Here is a 14,645-nt window from a genome sequence, read left to right on the forward strand (position 1 = left end):
TCCAACCCTACTCATATACGTGCACTTTACCCTGCCATGTCATAGCTGCGACGCGTGGCGTGCTCCATTTTTGAATTGGCCAACACGCTCATTAGCGCATATACATTTGGTTTTCACGTGTTACCCGTTTATTAAAATCATCAAATAGAAGTGAAACGTTGTTTTATATATGCATTTATTATGTTATCTGTTGGAGTTATGACATAGCATGGTCCCTGCCCTTAAGCAAGATGGCAGATTGAGGTGAACATGTGACTTGTGAAAGTCTTACGTCTTACGTGACGATTCTATCAGAATCCCGGAAGAGGAGCGGGAAGTGACAGCGGGGCGAGATAGAGTACGATGGGATGAGAGGCCGAGAGCAGCCAGCAACTTGTACATGCCATGTGAGCAGCAGGGTGGGGGGAAGGACATGTATGGGGTCAGCCGTGTGACATGTCAATGAGGGGCAGCATTCTTGTGCAGGCAGATACCCTGCACTGTCATGCCAGCAGCTATACTACGCTTATGTTGGTATAGTCAGGTCGTCAGCCACCATACAATGTAGTGCTCACTTCCTTGGCATGTATTGTGCTGTCATGTGTGTGCCTATATATATATATATATATATATATGTCACACACACACAGGTGCACGGGACCCACTGTCATAGATATTCATAATTATGGAAATGATCTGTTTTTTTAAATATTTTTGGTATGTACTAGATTTTTACTGACTACAGAAACAAAGATTGTCACTATATGCATTAGGGATAGTCCCCACTACAATTCTGCCTGGGTGATATTCATCTACAGCCACCATACATATCTGATTGCTGTTGATGGATCCTGCAGCGTTTCTATTCTCATACAACCTCATAAAATCAGCACCACTCTTACCCGTGGGAGCCCTATGCCCAATCCTCTCACCGTGAGCCATGGGATTAGCTGGCATTTCCCCCCTAACTATGGCTATCAGGGCTTTGGTATTGATAAATATTCATATATAAACCCAAGGTGTTCTGTATCTTTCAGCTAAAACACTTATGCCAAGGATTTTACCTTTGATGCAAATGCTAGGACTGAACACATAACTGATGACGTCTAGAGTTTCACACTCACACTTTCATTTCTGTCATTAAAACAGGTCCCATTAACCTGTCCCCCTGTGGAGGCTGCACCTAGAACGTACAGAAGGACTACTACCTGAACAGCCCTGTAGCCAGATTGTTGTCCAGCCTTATTATCTTCCATAGTGACTGTATTCACCAGGTATGCCTGTTCCGAGTTTCTTCTAGATTTGGCTACTACTCTGATTTTATTACCTTCTATAATACACCTTTGTTTATATATATATATATATATATATATATGTATATATATATATATATGTTGAAAGTTACATATCCTTTAAACAGGGTCTTAGAAATTTGCTACTGGTGGCTAACTTTTTTTATTTTATTTTTAATATCTGCTATTGCTCTTATTCTGTGGCCCCTAAAAAAAAAATGTCACACTGGCTCCAGGTGTGGACCACCTGGCTCTTAAAGTCCACAATGCTTAGGGTATGTGCGCACACAAAATCAAAAATGTCTGAAAATACGGAGCCGTTTTCAAGGGAAAACTGCTCCTGATTAAGACGTTTTTTTTAAGCCACTGGCGTTTTTCAATGCCATTTTTGGAGCTGTTTTTCTATAGAGTCAATGAAAAAACGGCTCAAGAAGTGACAGGCACTTTTTTCTCGCGGGCTTTTTACACGCGGACATTTTAAAAAAAAACGGCTGCGTAAAAAACGCCCCTTGTCGGAACAGAATGCTGTTTTTCACATTGAAATCAGTGGGCAGCTGTTTGGAGGCGTTCTGCTTCCGCGTTTTTCGAGGCGTAAACGCCCAGAAATAGGCCTGAGGACACTTTGTGTGAACATACCCTGACACTATCCCTGGTTTAACCATTGCATTTCAGCATAAATAAAAAGAGCAGTAGTTTGACGAGTTCTAATAAAATTACCCATATTTCAGCCGAGTTATAGTTATTTGGAAATTAATGTGCATTACTCATCCAGCGACTTAAAGTGATTGTCTCATGAAGACAAGTCCTTTATAAATGGAAGGCCAGTTTTTCTAACCCCTGGTAATCAGCTGTAATCGGTGGTGGAAGGCGCATCTGCCCAGACATTGCCCTATACACATGAATGTCTGCCATGCAATGCAGGGGAAATGCAGTATTACATGGCAGACGTTCAAATACATTTAATGGATGGACTGGGTCCACCGAAACAAGAGATTCTCTTTATGAGTGGCTTCCCATTCTGGCTCATAGATGGGGTTCGGAGACATTCAACAGACAACCATGTAAGAGGAACCGTTTGGTATGGTTAATGGACAGATTAGCCCCTCAGAACCTGTCAGATGATCATGATGGCTGAGAAGAGGGTATGTTTTTTTATTACAAATAGCAGATTGGAAGCTTGTAGTTAATTACTAAGGCCTCATGCACACGACTGTAGCCATGTGCATGGACCTGATTTCTGTGATACATGGCCATTATTTTCAATGAGCCCGGACCGCAGAACACAGCCGTAATAAGGCTTGCCTGTTCTTTCTGTGGTCCGGTCTCCGGGTGCCATGCACGGACCGTGGAAACCCCGGTCGCGTGCATGGCCCCATAGGAATGAATGGGGCCGCAATTCTCCCGTGGATTTTCGAGGGAATTGCGGCCGCAGAAGCACGTTCGTGTGCATGGGGCCTTACAGCGTATCTCTACTTTCAGTAAAAAGTGATTATAGTGCAGGAGTGTGCACAATAATTGTTTTTCTAGATAATTTTTATTAGCGATCTTCTAGCAGCAGCATGGACTATGTAAAGTCCGTGCTGTCAGCTGCTGATAACTCTTTAGTGGGAGACTGGTTTACATGGAACCCGTATCCAGAACCGCTGCTGTGGAATCCTTTAACGCTAACGGCCGTTGTGGATATGGGAGCCATGGAGACCAGCAAGACGCTCTTTCTTTCACTAAAGAATTAAGAGCTGCCGCCAGCATGGACACAGTTTGTGCTGCTACTATAAGCTAGATATATAGAAGTGATTTCGAATAACTATTACAGTGCACACTCCTGCACTATAATAGTTTCTTACTGAAAGCGGAGGTACACTTTAAATTACAACTCTTGTTTCTCGGACACAATCATACAGGGGGAGCTGTCAATCGCTGTGAGTAGGCAGAGGAGGCTGCCCACTGTACTCACTAGCTCTGAGAAGCTGGGGTTTAAAAAATTAATTGAAAACGTCTCCTACATAGTTTGTAATAAAACAGCAATGTTCTCAGCGACACCTCTGCGGTCACATGCTCATTATTAAGAATATTATCAGTCAGCAACACTCAAAAATTAAACAGAATTTCCATATGCTAGTAAATAAGAAGTTTTATTTTTTAAATGATGTATTCTGTCAATAATAAAGTGACACTTTTACCAGACGTGGCTGGGGAGCTGATGCAAAAGTGACAACCAATAGTTCCTGCACTTTCTGCTCTCTTGTTTTTGCAGAAATGGCCACTCCAACTTAACCCCTTCCCGACATCCGCCGTATATATACGGCGCTGTCGGGAGGTGCTTCCCGCAAAGCGCCGTATATATACGGCGCAATGATGGTGCGGGCTCAGAAGCAGAGCCGGCACTATCACTGCGGGGGGACAGCTGTATTATACAGCTGGCACCCTCCTGTAACTGCCAGGACCAGAGCTACGCTCCGATCCGGCAGATTAACCCCTCAGATGCTGCGCTCACCCGATCGGCAACCCAGTGATGCAATCGCTGGGTTGCTGTGGCAATCGGACGCCAGAAAATGGCGTCCGAGTCTGCCTTGTACGGGAGCCGATGAGGACCCGCCTGCGGCGAGTCCTCATTGGCTTGCTGTCAGTGAATAACTGACAGCGCTAATACACTGCACTACGTATGTAGTGCAGTGTATTAGAGTAGCGATCGGGGCATCAGGCCCTCATGTCCCCTAGTGGGACAAGTAAAAAAAGTTAATAAAAATGTGGTAAAACAATAAAAACACACACATTTCAAATAAAAATAAAGCTAAACTGACTTTTTTCCCAAAGTAAGTATTTTATTATGGGAAAAACCGTAAAAATCAAAAAAAACTATACATAATTGGTATCACCGTGTCCGTAACGACCCAAACTACAAAACTATTATGTAATTTATCCCGCACGGTGAACGCGGTAAAAAAAACCATGAAAAACAGCGCCAGAATCTTTGTTTTAAGGTCGCATCTCCTTCCAAAAAAATGCTATAAAAAGTGATCAAAAAGTCACATTTACTCCAAAATAGTACTAATAAAAAACGACAATCCGTGCCGCATAAAATAATCCCTGACACCGCTTTGTGCACGCAAAAATAATAAAGTTATGGGTCTTAGAATATGTCGACACAGAAAACAAATGATTTTATAAAAAAAGTGATTTTATTGTGCAAAAGCTGCAATACATAAAAAAAACGATATAAATTTGGTATCGCCGTAATCGTATCGACCCGCAGAATAAAGCTAACATGTAATTTAGGGCACACTGTGTATGCCGATAAAAAAAACAATAAAAAACTATTCCAGAATTGCTTGTTTTTGGTAATTTCCTTTACCAAAAAATGAAATAAAAAGTGATCAAAAAGTCGTATGTGTTCTAAAATGGTACCAATAAAATCTACAGCCCGTCTCGCAAAAAACAAGCCCGCACACCGCTCAATCAACTGAAAAACAAAAAAGTTACGGCATTAGTAATGCGGTGATGAAAAACATCTCAATGCGCAGGCCGGAGGAGAACATTCCTTCAGTTTCAGGGCCATAGTATTTAGGAACTAGGAAAGGGAAGGGACATCGCACATCCGCTGGAAGCGAGGGCGCCCGTATTATACCAGCGCAAAACTTTCCCAGTAATATTTCCCAAACTACGAAGGAGAAAAAGTCCCCAAAAGGTGCAGAGCGTTACAAAAGTGGGATAAGAAAGAAAACCGTTTATCAGTGTGACCCCTGCCTGTGCATAACGGATCGCTTCACAGCGTAACCCACATCTATGGATAATTGTATTATTTACCCCATTATTATACCCTCTTATTATGCCCTGATGTACTCCGCACAGATTACATATACCCCTGATATACTCCGCACAGATTACATATACCCTGATGTTCCCCGCACAGATTACATATACCCTGATGTTCCCCGCACAGATTACATATACCCCTGATATACTCCGCACAGATTACATATACCCTGATGTACTCCTCACAGCTTACATATACCCTGATATACTCCGCCCAGCTTACATATACCCTGATGTACTCCGCACAGTTTACATATACCCTGATGTACTCCGCACAGCTTACATATACCCTGATGTACTTCGCACAGATTACATATACCCTGATGTACTCCGCACAGATTACATATACCCTGATGTTTTCCGCACAGATTACATATACCCTGATGGACTCCGCACAGATTACATATACCCCTGATATACTCCGCACAGATTACATATACCCCTGATATACTCCGCACAGATTACATATGCCACCACATTATAAACGGAAATACCAGCAAAACCCCAAACAGAACTATTACCAAGCAAAATCCATGCTCAAAATGGCGGTCTTTCCCTTCTTAGCCCTACAGTGTGCCCAAACAGCAATTTATGGCCACAAGTAAGGCATTACCATACCCGGGAGAACCCGCTTAACAATTTATGGGGTAAGATTCTCTAGGGGCACAACATCTTGTGCGGTGAATGGGCAGATCAGTGGAGAAATTGCAATTTTCACTTTGCACAATCCACTGCGTATTCATTTCTGAAAAACACCTGTGGAGTCTAAATTCTCACTACACCCCTTGATAAATGCCTTTAGGGGTGTAGTTTCTAAAACGGGGTCACTTTTGTTTGGTACATCAGTGGTTTTGCAAATGCAACATGGCGTCCGCAAACCATTCCAGCAAAATCTAGGCTCCAAAAGATAAATACCGCTCCTTTTCTTCTGTATGCTCCCATATATGTAAACAGCTGATTATAACCACATATGGGGTGTTACCGTACTCGGAAGAAATTTCTTTACAAATGTTGGGGTGCTTTTTCTTCTCTATTCCTTGTAAAAATGAAAAATGTGTATCTAAAACTACATCTTGTTGGAAAAAAAATTATTTTTCATTTTTATGGCTTAATTCTAATTAATTCAGCAAAAACCTTTGGGATCAAAATTTTCACTATACCCCTAGATGATTCCTCAGGGGGTGCAGTTTCCCAAATGGAGTCACTTTTGGGGTGTTTCCACTGTACTAGTACTACAGGGGCTCAGAAAATATGACGACACCCAGAAACCATTCCAAAATCCAAATGGTGCTCCTTCCATTCTGAGCCCTACCGTGTGTCCAAACAGATGTTTATGACCACATGTGGGGTATTGTTTTACTCGGGAGAAGTTGCTTTACAAATGTTGTGGTGCTTTTTCTCCTTCAGTCCTTGTGGAAATTAAAAAAAATACCTAAACCTACATTTTCTTTGAAAAAATGTAGATTTTCATTTTTACGGCCTACTTACAATAAGTTCTGTAAAACACCTGTGGGGTCAAACTGCTCACTGTACCCCTAGATAATTTCCTCATGGGGTGTAGTTTCCAAGATGGGGTCACTTGTTGGGGGTTTCCACTGTTTTGTCCCCTCAGGAGCTTTGCAAATGCGACATGGCCACTGCAAACCATTCCTGCTAAATTTGAGTTCCAAAAGCCAAATGGCGCTCTTTCCCTTCTCAGCCTCACCGTGTGTCCAAACAGCCGTTTATTACCACATGTGGGGTATTGTTTTACTCGGGAGAAATTGCTCTACAAATGTTGTGGTGCTTTTTCTACTTTAGTTCTTTTGGAAATGAAAAAAAAAATTAGCTAAACCTACATTTTATTTGAAAAAATGTAGATTTTCATTTTCATGGCCTAGTTCCAAAAATTTTTGCAAAAAACCTGTGGGGTCAAAATGCTCTCTATACCCCTAGATAATTTCCTCAAGGGGTATAGTTTCCAAAATGGGGTCACTTGTTGGGGGTTTCCACAGTTTTGTCACCTCAGGGGCTTTGCAAATGTGACATGGCCTCCGCAAACCATTCCTGCTAAATTTGAGCTCCAAGAGCCAAATGGCGCTCTTTCCCTTCTAAGCCCTGCCGTGTGTCCAAACAACCGTTTATTACCACATGTGGGGTATTGTTTTACTCGGGAGAAATTGCTCTACAAATGTTGTGGTGCTTTTTCTACTTTAGTTCTTTTGGAAATGAAAAAAAAAATTAGCTAAACCTACATTTTATTTGAAAAAATGTAGATTTTCATTTTCATGGCCTAGTTCCAAAAATTTTTGCAAAAAAACTGGCCGGTCAAAATGCTTGCTACACCCCTAGATAAATTCCTCGAGGGGTGTAGTTTCCCAAATGGGGTCACTTTTGGGGGGTTTCCACTGTTTTAGTTCCACTAGACCTGTTCAAAGCTGACATGGTACCTAAAATATATTCTAATAAAAAGGAGGCCCAAAATCCACCAGGTGCTCCTTTGCTTCTGAGGCCGGTGCTTCAGTCCAGTAGCACACTAGGGCCATATGTGCGATATTTCCTAAAACTGCAGAACCTGGGCAATAAATATTGAGTTGCATTTCTTGGGTAAAACATTCTGAGGTACAAAAAAAATGGATTCAAAATGAATTTCTGGAAAAAAATAATGAACTTTGTAAATTTCACCTCTACTTTGCCTTAATTCCTGCGCAATGTCTAAAGGGTTAAGAAACTTTCAAAATGCTGTTTTGAATACTTTGAGGGGTGCAGTTTTTAAAATAGGGTGACTTATTGGGGGTTTCTAATATCTAAGGACCTCAAAGCCACTTCACAACTGAACTGGCCCCTGTAAAAATAGCATTTTGAAATTTTCTTGAAAATGTGAGAAATTGCTGCTAAAGTTCTAAGCCTTGTAACGTCCTAGAAAAATAAAATGATGATCAAAAAATGATACCAATGTAAAGTAGACATATGGGGGATCTTAGTTAGCAACATTTTTGTGTGGTATAACTGCCTGTCTTACAAGCAGATACATTTAAATTGAGAAAAATGCTAATTTTTGCAATTTTCGCTAAATTTTGGTGTTTTTCACAATTAAATACTGAATGTATCGGGCAAATTTTGCCAGTAACAAAGTCCAATGTGTCACGAGAAAACAATCTCAGAATCGCTTGGATAGGTAAAAGCATTCCGGAGTTATTACCACATAAAGTGAAACATGTCAGATTTGAAAAATGAGGCTCTGTCAGGAAGGTCAAAAGCGGCCAAAGAGGGAAGGGGTTAATGGAAATATGGCAATATTCCTAAGTGAAACTTCGCATTAATAAGCTCTGGCTATCACTCATTTCTGATTTACTAACATATGGCCAGTTTTGCATTTTTGGTGGAAACTTTCTTTAAAGGAAAATTTTCTATATCTATTAAAGGGTAACTAAATTTACAGAAAACTCCTGACATGTCATAGTGACATGTCAGAAGTTTTGATCAGTGGGAGTCTGAGCACTGAGACCCCCACCAATCGCTAAAACTAAGCAACAGAAACGCTCAGGTGAGCGCTGAAACGCTTTGTTTCTGATTTGGCTTTTCTCGGAAAGCCGAGCAGTTAGTGTACGGACTCAATAGTAAGTCTACCAACTGAATAGTTATGCCTTATTCACACGACAGGGTCCCGCCCGAGTGTCGGCCTATAAAATGGGCCGTTTTTCCCGGCCGGTTTGCATTAGTTTTGCATCCGTTCCGGGCCGGGCATATCTGGACAGTGACATCAGGGGCAACTCCTGAAGGGGAATCCCCATGTGTGCGGGGATTCCGCTTCAGGAGTTTCCCCTGATTACACTGCCCAGATATGGACAGAGACATCAAGCGCTCTATCCAGGAGCGGAATCCCCGAACACACGGGGATTCCGCTCCTTCAGGGAGCTAAAGTGGGGCTAGCACATAGCAGAGCAGGGAGATACCTCCCTGCTCTGCTATAGTGGCGTCGCTACAATAGTAGCAGCAGCAGCTGCTAGCGGCGCCATCGGCCATGGAAGGTGTCGCCGGGCCAGGGCGCTTTTAAAACCAGCAGGGGAAGGGAGCCAGCGCAGTGCTTCCTTCCACCTGCTGTACACCCCGGCCCTGCCACACAGTGTATATACTTACCTCCAGCGTAGCCATTCGTCCGAATGGCATAAACTCCTCCTCCTCACATGCACTCTGCGCTGTGAGGAGGGAGCGAGCGACGGAATACATGGCCATCACTCGGGACACATTCCGGTGATGGCCGTGTATTACCCGGCCCCATGGACTTCTATGGGGGCCGGGTAAACGGCCGAAAATAGGACATGTCCCATTTTTTGACGGCCGGGTTTCCCAGGCCGTCAAAAAATTGGTCGTGTGAATAGCCCCTTTAGGTGTCTATTGTTCCTACAGCAGCCGGGTGACGGCCGTTTTATGAACGGCCGGCACCCGTCCGGGAAACCCTGTCGTGTGAATAAGGGCTAAGTCTATCAGAAACCATGCAGCACAGTGCTCACCCGAGCGCTTCTGCTGCTTCGTTTTAGCGATTGGTGGGGGTCTCAGTGCTTGGACCCCCACCGATACAAAACTTCTGACATGTCAGAAGTTTTTTGAAAGTTTAGTTACCCTTTAAGAGTGGGCAATTCATGAGTTGTATTTTGCAACTTAAAAACAACCCTTTCCCATATACCCTATATTCTTTTACATGGCCAGCATGTAATACTACATTCATTTGCAGGGGAACTGTATGGCTGGCTTTAGCTTCCCCCATAGATATCAGCGGTTGTTGTAATATACTTACCATCTAAATTCAGCGGCTAATCTAAACAGTAAGTATATTGCAATTTTCAAACCGGTTTTAGTCAGAATGCTTACATCAATAATAAAATGCAACTAATACGCCATGTGTGAATCCAGCATAAGATACAGTGAATTTTCTGCAGTGCTAAAGTTTATTGCTTATGTGCAAAACAACGGTTTGTATCATTGTAGTAAATGCAATTATCACTTAGTGGTAACATCCTCCAAACCACATGCGGAATAAGCATTGTATTCAGATCATCCAAACACTTAACCGGTTTTAATTCCATGACCTATTATCCTATTGATACATGTACCTGTATAACCCTAGGTCAGGAGGCATCAGAGGAATATAAGCTATGTATTAGCCTTTCTTCTGAATATATCCTACTTGTCTGTTTTTCAGGGCACAAACAGAAGAGATCGAAAATGGAAAAACATTTTAAGTTTTGGGCTTGTGCTGAGCGGTGGTTACTGACTTTAGGATCGTGGTCGTGGGGACTATGTCGGATATGTCTTCTCCCTTTAATATTAACGTTTAATATGTATGGTGGTATTATTCTGCTGCTTCTAATATTTATCTCCATAGCTGGAATACTATTTAAATTCCAGGATGTACTGCTTTATTTTCCTGACCAGCCTTCTTCATCACGACTTTATGTACCAATGCCCACTGGAATACCACATGAAAATATATTCATTAAAACAAAAGACGGTTTACATCTCAACCTCATCCTCTTGAGATACGCAGGTGATAACGCAAACTTTTCTCCGACCATCATTTATTTTCACGGTAATGCGGGAAATATTGGCCATAGGTTACCCAATGCATTGTTGATGCTGGTCAACTTAAAGGTGAACTTACTCTTGGTTGACTACAGAGGGTATGGAAAAAGTGAAGGAGAACCAAGTGAAGAAGGCCTTTATCTAGACTCTGAAGCTGTACTTGATTACGTCATGACCAGACCCGACATTGATAAAACAAAAATTATACTCTTTGGTCGCTCGCTAGGGGGCGGAGTGGCCGTTCATCTAGCGTCTGAGAATGCACACAGAATATCGGCGATAGTGTTAGAAAATACTTTTCTTAGTATTCCTCATATGGCCGGCACCCTGTTTTCTTTTCTTCCTATGAGGTACCTTCCTTTATGGTGCTACAAAAATAAGTTTTTGTCCTACAGGAAAATTTCTCAATGCCGAATGCCTTCCTTATTCATCTCTGGGCTATCCGACCAGTTAATTCCTCCGTTCATGATGAAACAGCTCTATGAACTCTCCCCATCCCGGACTAAAAGAATAGCTATTTTCCCAGATGGGACGCATAATGACACCTGGCAGTGCCAAGGCTACTTTTCTGCACTTGAACAATTCATTAAAGAACTGACCAGTAATCACTGTCCAGAAGAAAATGCAAAAACATCAAATGTGACAATAATATGAATGCCAGCTTCTTCCCTTTGCACTGTTGTATATTTAGTTTGTGAGACTTGACTATAAGAATGTCATTTGTACCGTTTGTTTTCCAAACATAAGAAAGTAAAACTTGGAGAGTGCGTCCATGATGTAGCTGAGACTTCAGCTTTTTTTTTTTTTCTATGGAGTTCTGATAAAGTACACTTCAGAGTTCTTAATACACACAAGTTCAGTGCATGCACTGTTTTAACATATTCTTCATTTTGAATTGACTGCTGCGCTGGTTTTATACGGTAGTTTCGGCATTACCTGGAACGATGCCATTTTTTTAATTATGTTTTTCATACGTATTTCAAAGCCCCGGTCACGTCCACTAATGAATACAAATAATGCGGTTCACTTTTAAAGTTTTTTTTTTCGTCTTCAGAAACGGCGCCACTCTTGTCCATAGACTACGTTTAGTATTGCAGCTTATCCTTATTGAAGTGAATTCACCTGAGCTACAATATCAGACACAGCCCGTGAACAAAAGTGCTGTTTCTGAAGGAAAAAAAAAAAGACTATCTTTTCATCCTGTTGTTACCGTATGTTTATGGCCTGATGAAGACGCATGTCCTGCATCGAAACGCGTAGCCTCTATTAAATCCTTTTATATCCAGCAGCGCCGATATATTGGTCCTAATTTTTCATAATTTTATTGCTATCTTTTCATCCTGGACAACCCCTTGGTGTCAGGGAGAGATCATCTGTTATGTCCTTGATAAAATGAAGCATTGCTCATCATGCTAGAGAATGGTATACGCAATAAAACAGTTCTGTGAGACTGCTACTTGTTAAAGTCATTCTATACAGCACATACATGCAGTTAGCATACATTAGCTTGTCTCATACTGTACATAAATGTTATCTGTTTCTTTTTGGGTAATTATCACAATCCATTGTGTTCTTTGATGTGCTGTGATGACCAAAAATTGGTTTTACAAATATTGTGTGCAATTCATTCAGCAGTTTATGTTATTATGCATGCTTGTATTATTTTCGTCTTTCTATCTTTTAACCTTGGCAATGCACATCTCCACCTCATCTGTGTATGAAAAGTGTTTTTACTTAGGGCAGCCTGGGCAGGCGTACTCTGTGTCCGTCATGAAGGTATAATTCATAGTTTGGGGACATGCAGTAGGGTTTTTAGCCCACAGTTATGTTACAACGAGCATCTTTTGTTTCATCCATTGCAATAAATGGTAAAATAATGAAGTATAAGCAATAGTTACTTCTAATTATGGGTTGCGTTTGGTACATTGACGGTATTGTTCTGAATGATTTTGATTTTTCGTACTCCGTAGTAATTGAACTCTAGTTGCCTTCCATTGCATTATCCCAGCAAGTGATACATATACAGGACCTGCACTGAAAATTTTCTAGTGCTGGTGGCAATCTAAACATTAAACCGGGCAACCATTAAATGTCACGATGAGTCCTTCGCGTCATCCATGATAACAGATAAGTATTATAGCTTAAGTGAGGTTCTGCTCACAAACAAATGCAAGGGCTTCTATCTAATGTAAGAATGTTCAATTTGTATGAAAGCTGTTTTAACATCACAGTTTTACTCATGTCAAGATGTACATATTTAGAATAAATTATTCATGTTTTCAAAATGCTTCACAAATGAGTGGTTTGTCTTGCTTTCTCTCGATGGGTCTTTCTGATCCATGCTCATACCATGTAACGACTCATTTAAAGGGAATCTGTCAGCAGAAATTTGCCTATCAAACCAGAAACAGAGTATTGTAGTGTAGCCTCACCTATAGACATCCGGAGGCAGCCAGAGCAGCTGATTGGTCTGGGTGTCGGACCCCCACCGATCATATACTGATGACCTATCCGTGACCGGACAACCCTTTTAAGGGTCCTATTGCACTGACAGATTTTTCTGCCTGAAACCTGCAATCTAGCCAGTCCATCGGCGCTCGTTCAGCTCCATTTACATGGAGCAATCATTGGTACTATATGTGCACAAACAATAGTTCAGCGATTGTTCAGGCACATACAGCTTCGTTATTGACTGTAGCGCATCCCTGTTTACGCGGGGAGATGTGCCGCCTGTTTATCGGCTGGTTGTGACCTTGTTTACACGGGCCAATAGTTGGGGGAAAAACTTATGACAGTGCTGGTAGGCCCGACCATCAGCCCGTGTAAAAGGGCCTCAGGGCATATGCAGTAACCAAACATGTAGTCATGGGACCCACTGCTTCTTACATGGAGATCATCTGTAGTTACTTTAAATGACTGTTACAGAAAGCTTACCAGCTAGATATTGTAAAATGCTAAAGTTTTTCCCTAGTTAAATGACATTTTTTCCTAGGTATTTCCTGGAATTTTATTATTCCTAGTTAAATGACACCTATCCACAAATTAACCAGTTGAATAATAGGACATATATTAGGTGATTTTTCACACAGCCGTTTTGCCAATGCTGTAAATGACCACGAAGTCCAGTTGGGTTTTATAAACATCCACATGGCTGAAAATGGCACGGAATTATTCTTATTGTAAATCTCAACACGCCCTATAAATTGAAGATTTGATTACAGTTGGGAAATACTGCAGCATTGAATAGCACGTGTAAAAATAGTTTGCTGTCTTTATATGCAGTAGCACAATTACTGGACCTCCACCGATCACATAATTGGAGGGCCCAAGTCCTGCTTTACGACCTGCACGGCAGCGACGAGTAGGACTTTGAATTGAGTGGCAATTGTGCAAGCGCGCTGTCGGTTCATTCAAGTTCTATGGTAGATGCGGAAACGGCCAAGCGCAGCAGTGGGGGGGCACTCGGCTATCAAATGTTTATCACCTATCCTGTTCAATTGGTGGGGAAAACCCCCTTTAAGAGTTATACTAGTGGGTGCTAAGCACTGTCATACAGTTCTTATAACCAGAGTTGTGTACATTGCCTGGCATCCAGGTGAAAAAGTTAGTTTTTAAGGAGTCAGTAAGTGTGTGCGTACTTAGCAGTGTTGATTTTGCTGACAGCAGCCAACAGTGCTATGCATCCTAATGTCCTTTTTATTTACCATACATAGATCAGTATTTCATATGCCAGATACAGCATTCTGAAAGCTATACAAGGGGAGCTCTTATAGATGCTCTTGTTTAAAGTGCTTCTGTCTCATGACAGTGCCACAGTAGGGTACGTTCACACATACAGGAAGTAAAGCAACAAAGCCGCAACATACAAACTGTAGCAAAAATACCTTAAATTGACATGAACTTTTAAGACCACGTATGTTAATCTAATAGTATACCTGATATATATTAACTTTGCAATTTATTTACTGGTAAAATGTTTTAGTTTTATCAATGCAAATT

General features: G+C 41.5%; 1 protein-coding gene across 1 annotated transcript; it reads left to right on the top strand.

Moving 5' to 3' along the window:
* The first annotated feature begins 270 nt into the window (after positions 1-270).
* Positions 271-12,533, top strand: ABHD13 (abhydrolase domain containing 13). Its single transcript, XM_075852487.1, has 3 exons — positions 271-386; positions 1,129-1,253; positions 10,267-12,533. The coding sequence occupies exon 3, from the start codon at positions 10,290-10,292 to the stop codon at positions 11,298-11,300; it is 1,011 nt and encodes a 336-aa protein (XP_075708602.1). The 5' UTR covers positions 271-386; positions 1,129-1,253; positions 10,267-10,289; the 3' UTR covers positions 11,301-12,533.
* The last annotated feature ends 2,112 nt before the right edge of the window (positions 12,534-14,645 follow it).

This window comes from Rhinoderma darwinii, chromosome 2 (assembly GCF_050947455.1).
Source record: "Rhinoderma darwinii isolate aRhiDar2 chromosome 2, aRhiDar2.hap1, whole genome shotgun sequence".
Taxonomy (NCBI): Eukaryota; Metazoa; Chordata; class Amphibia; order Anura; family Rhinodermatidae; genus Rhinoderma; species Rhinoderma darwinii.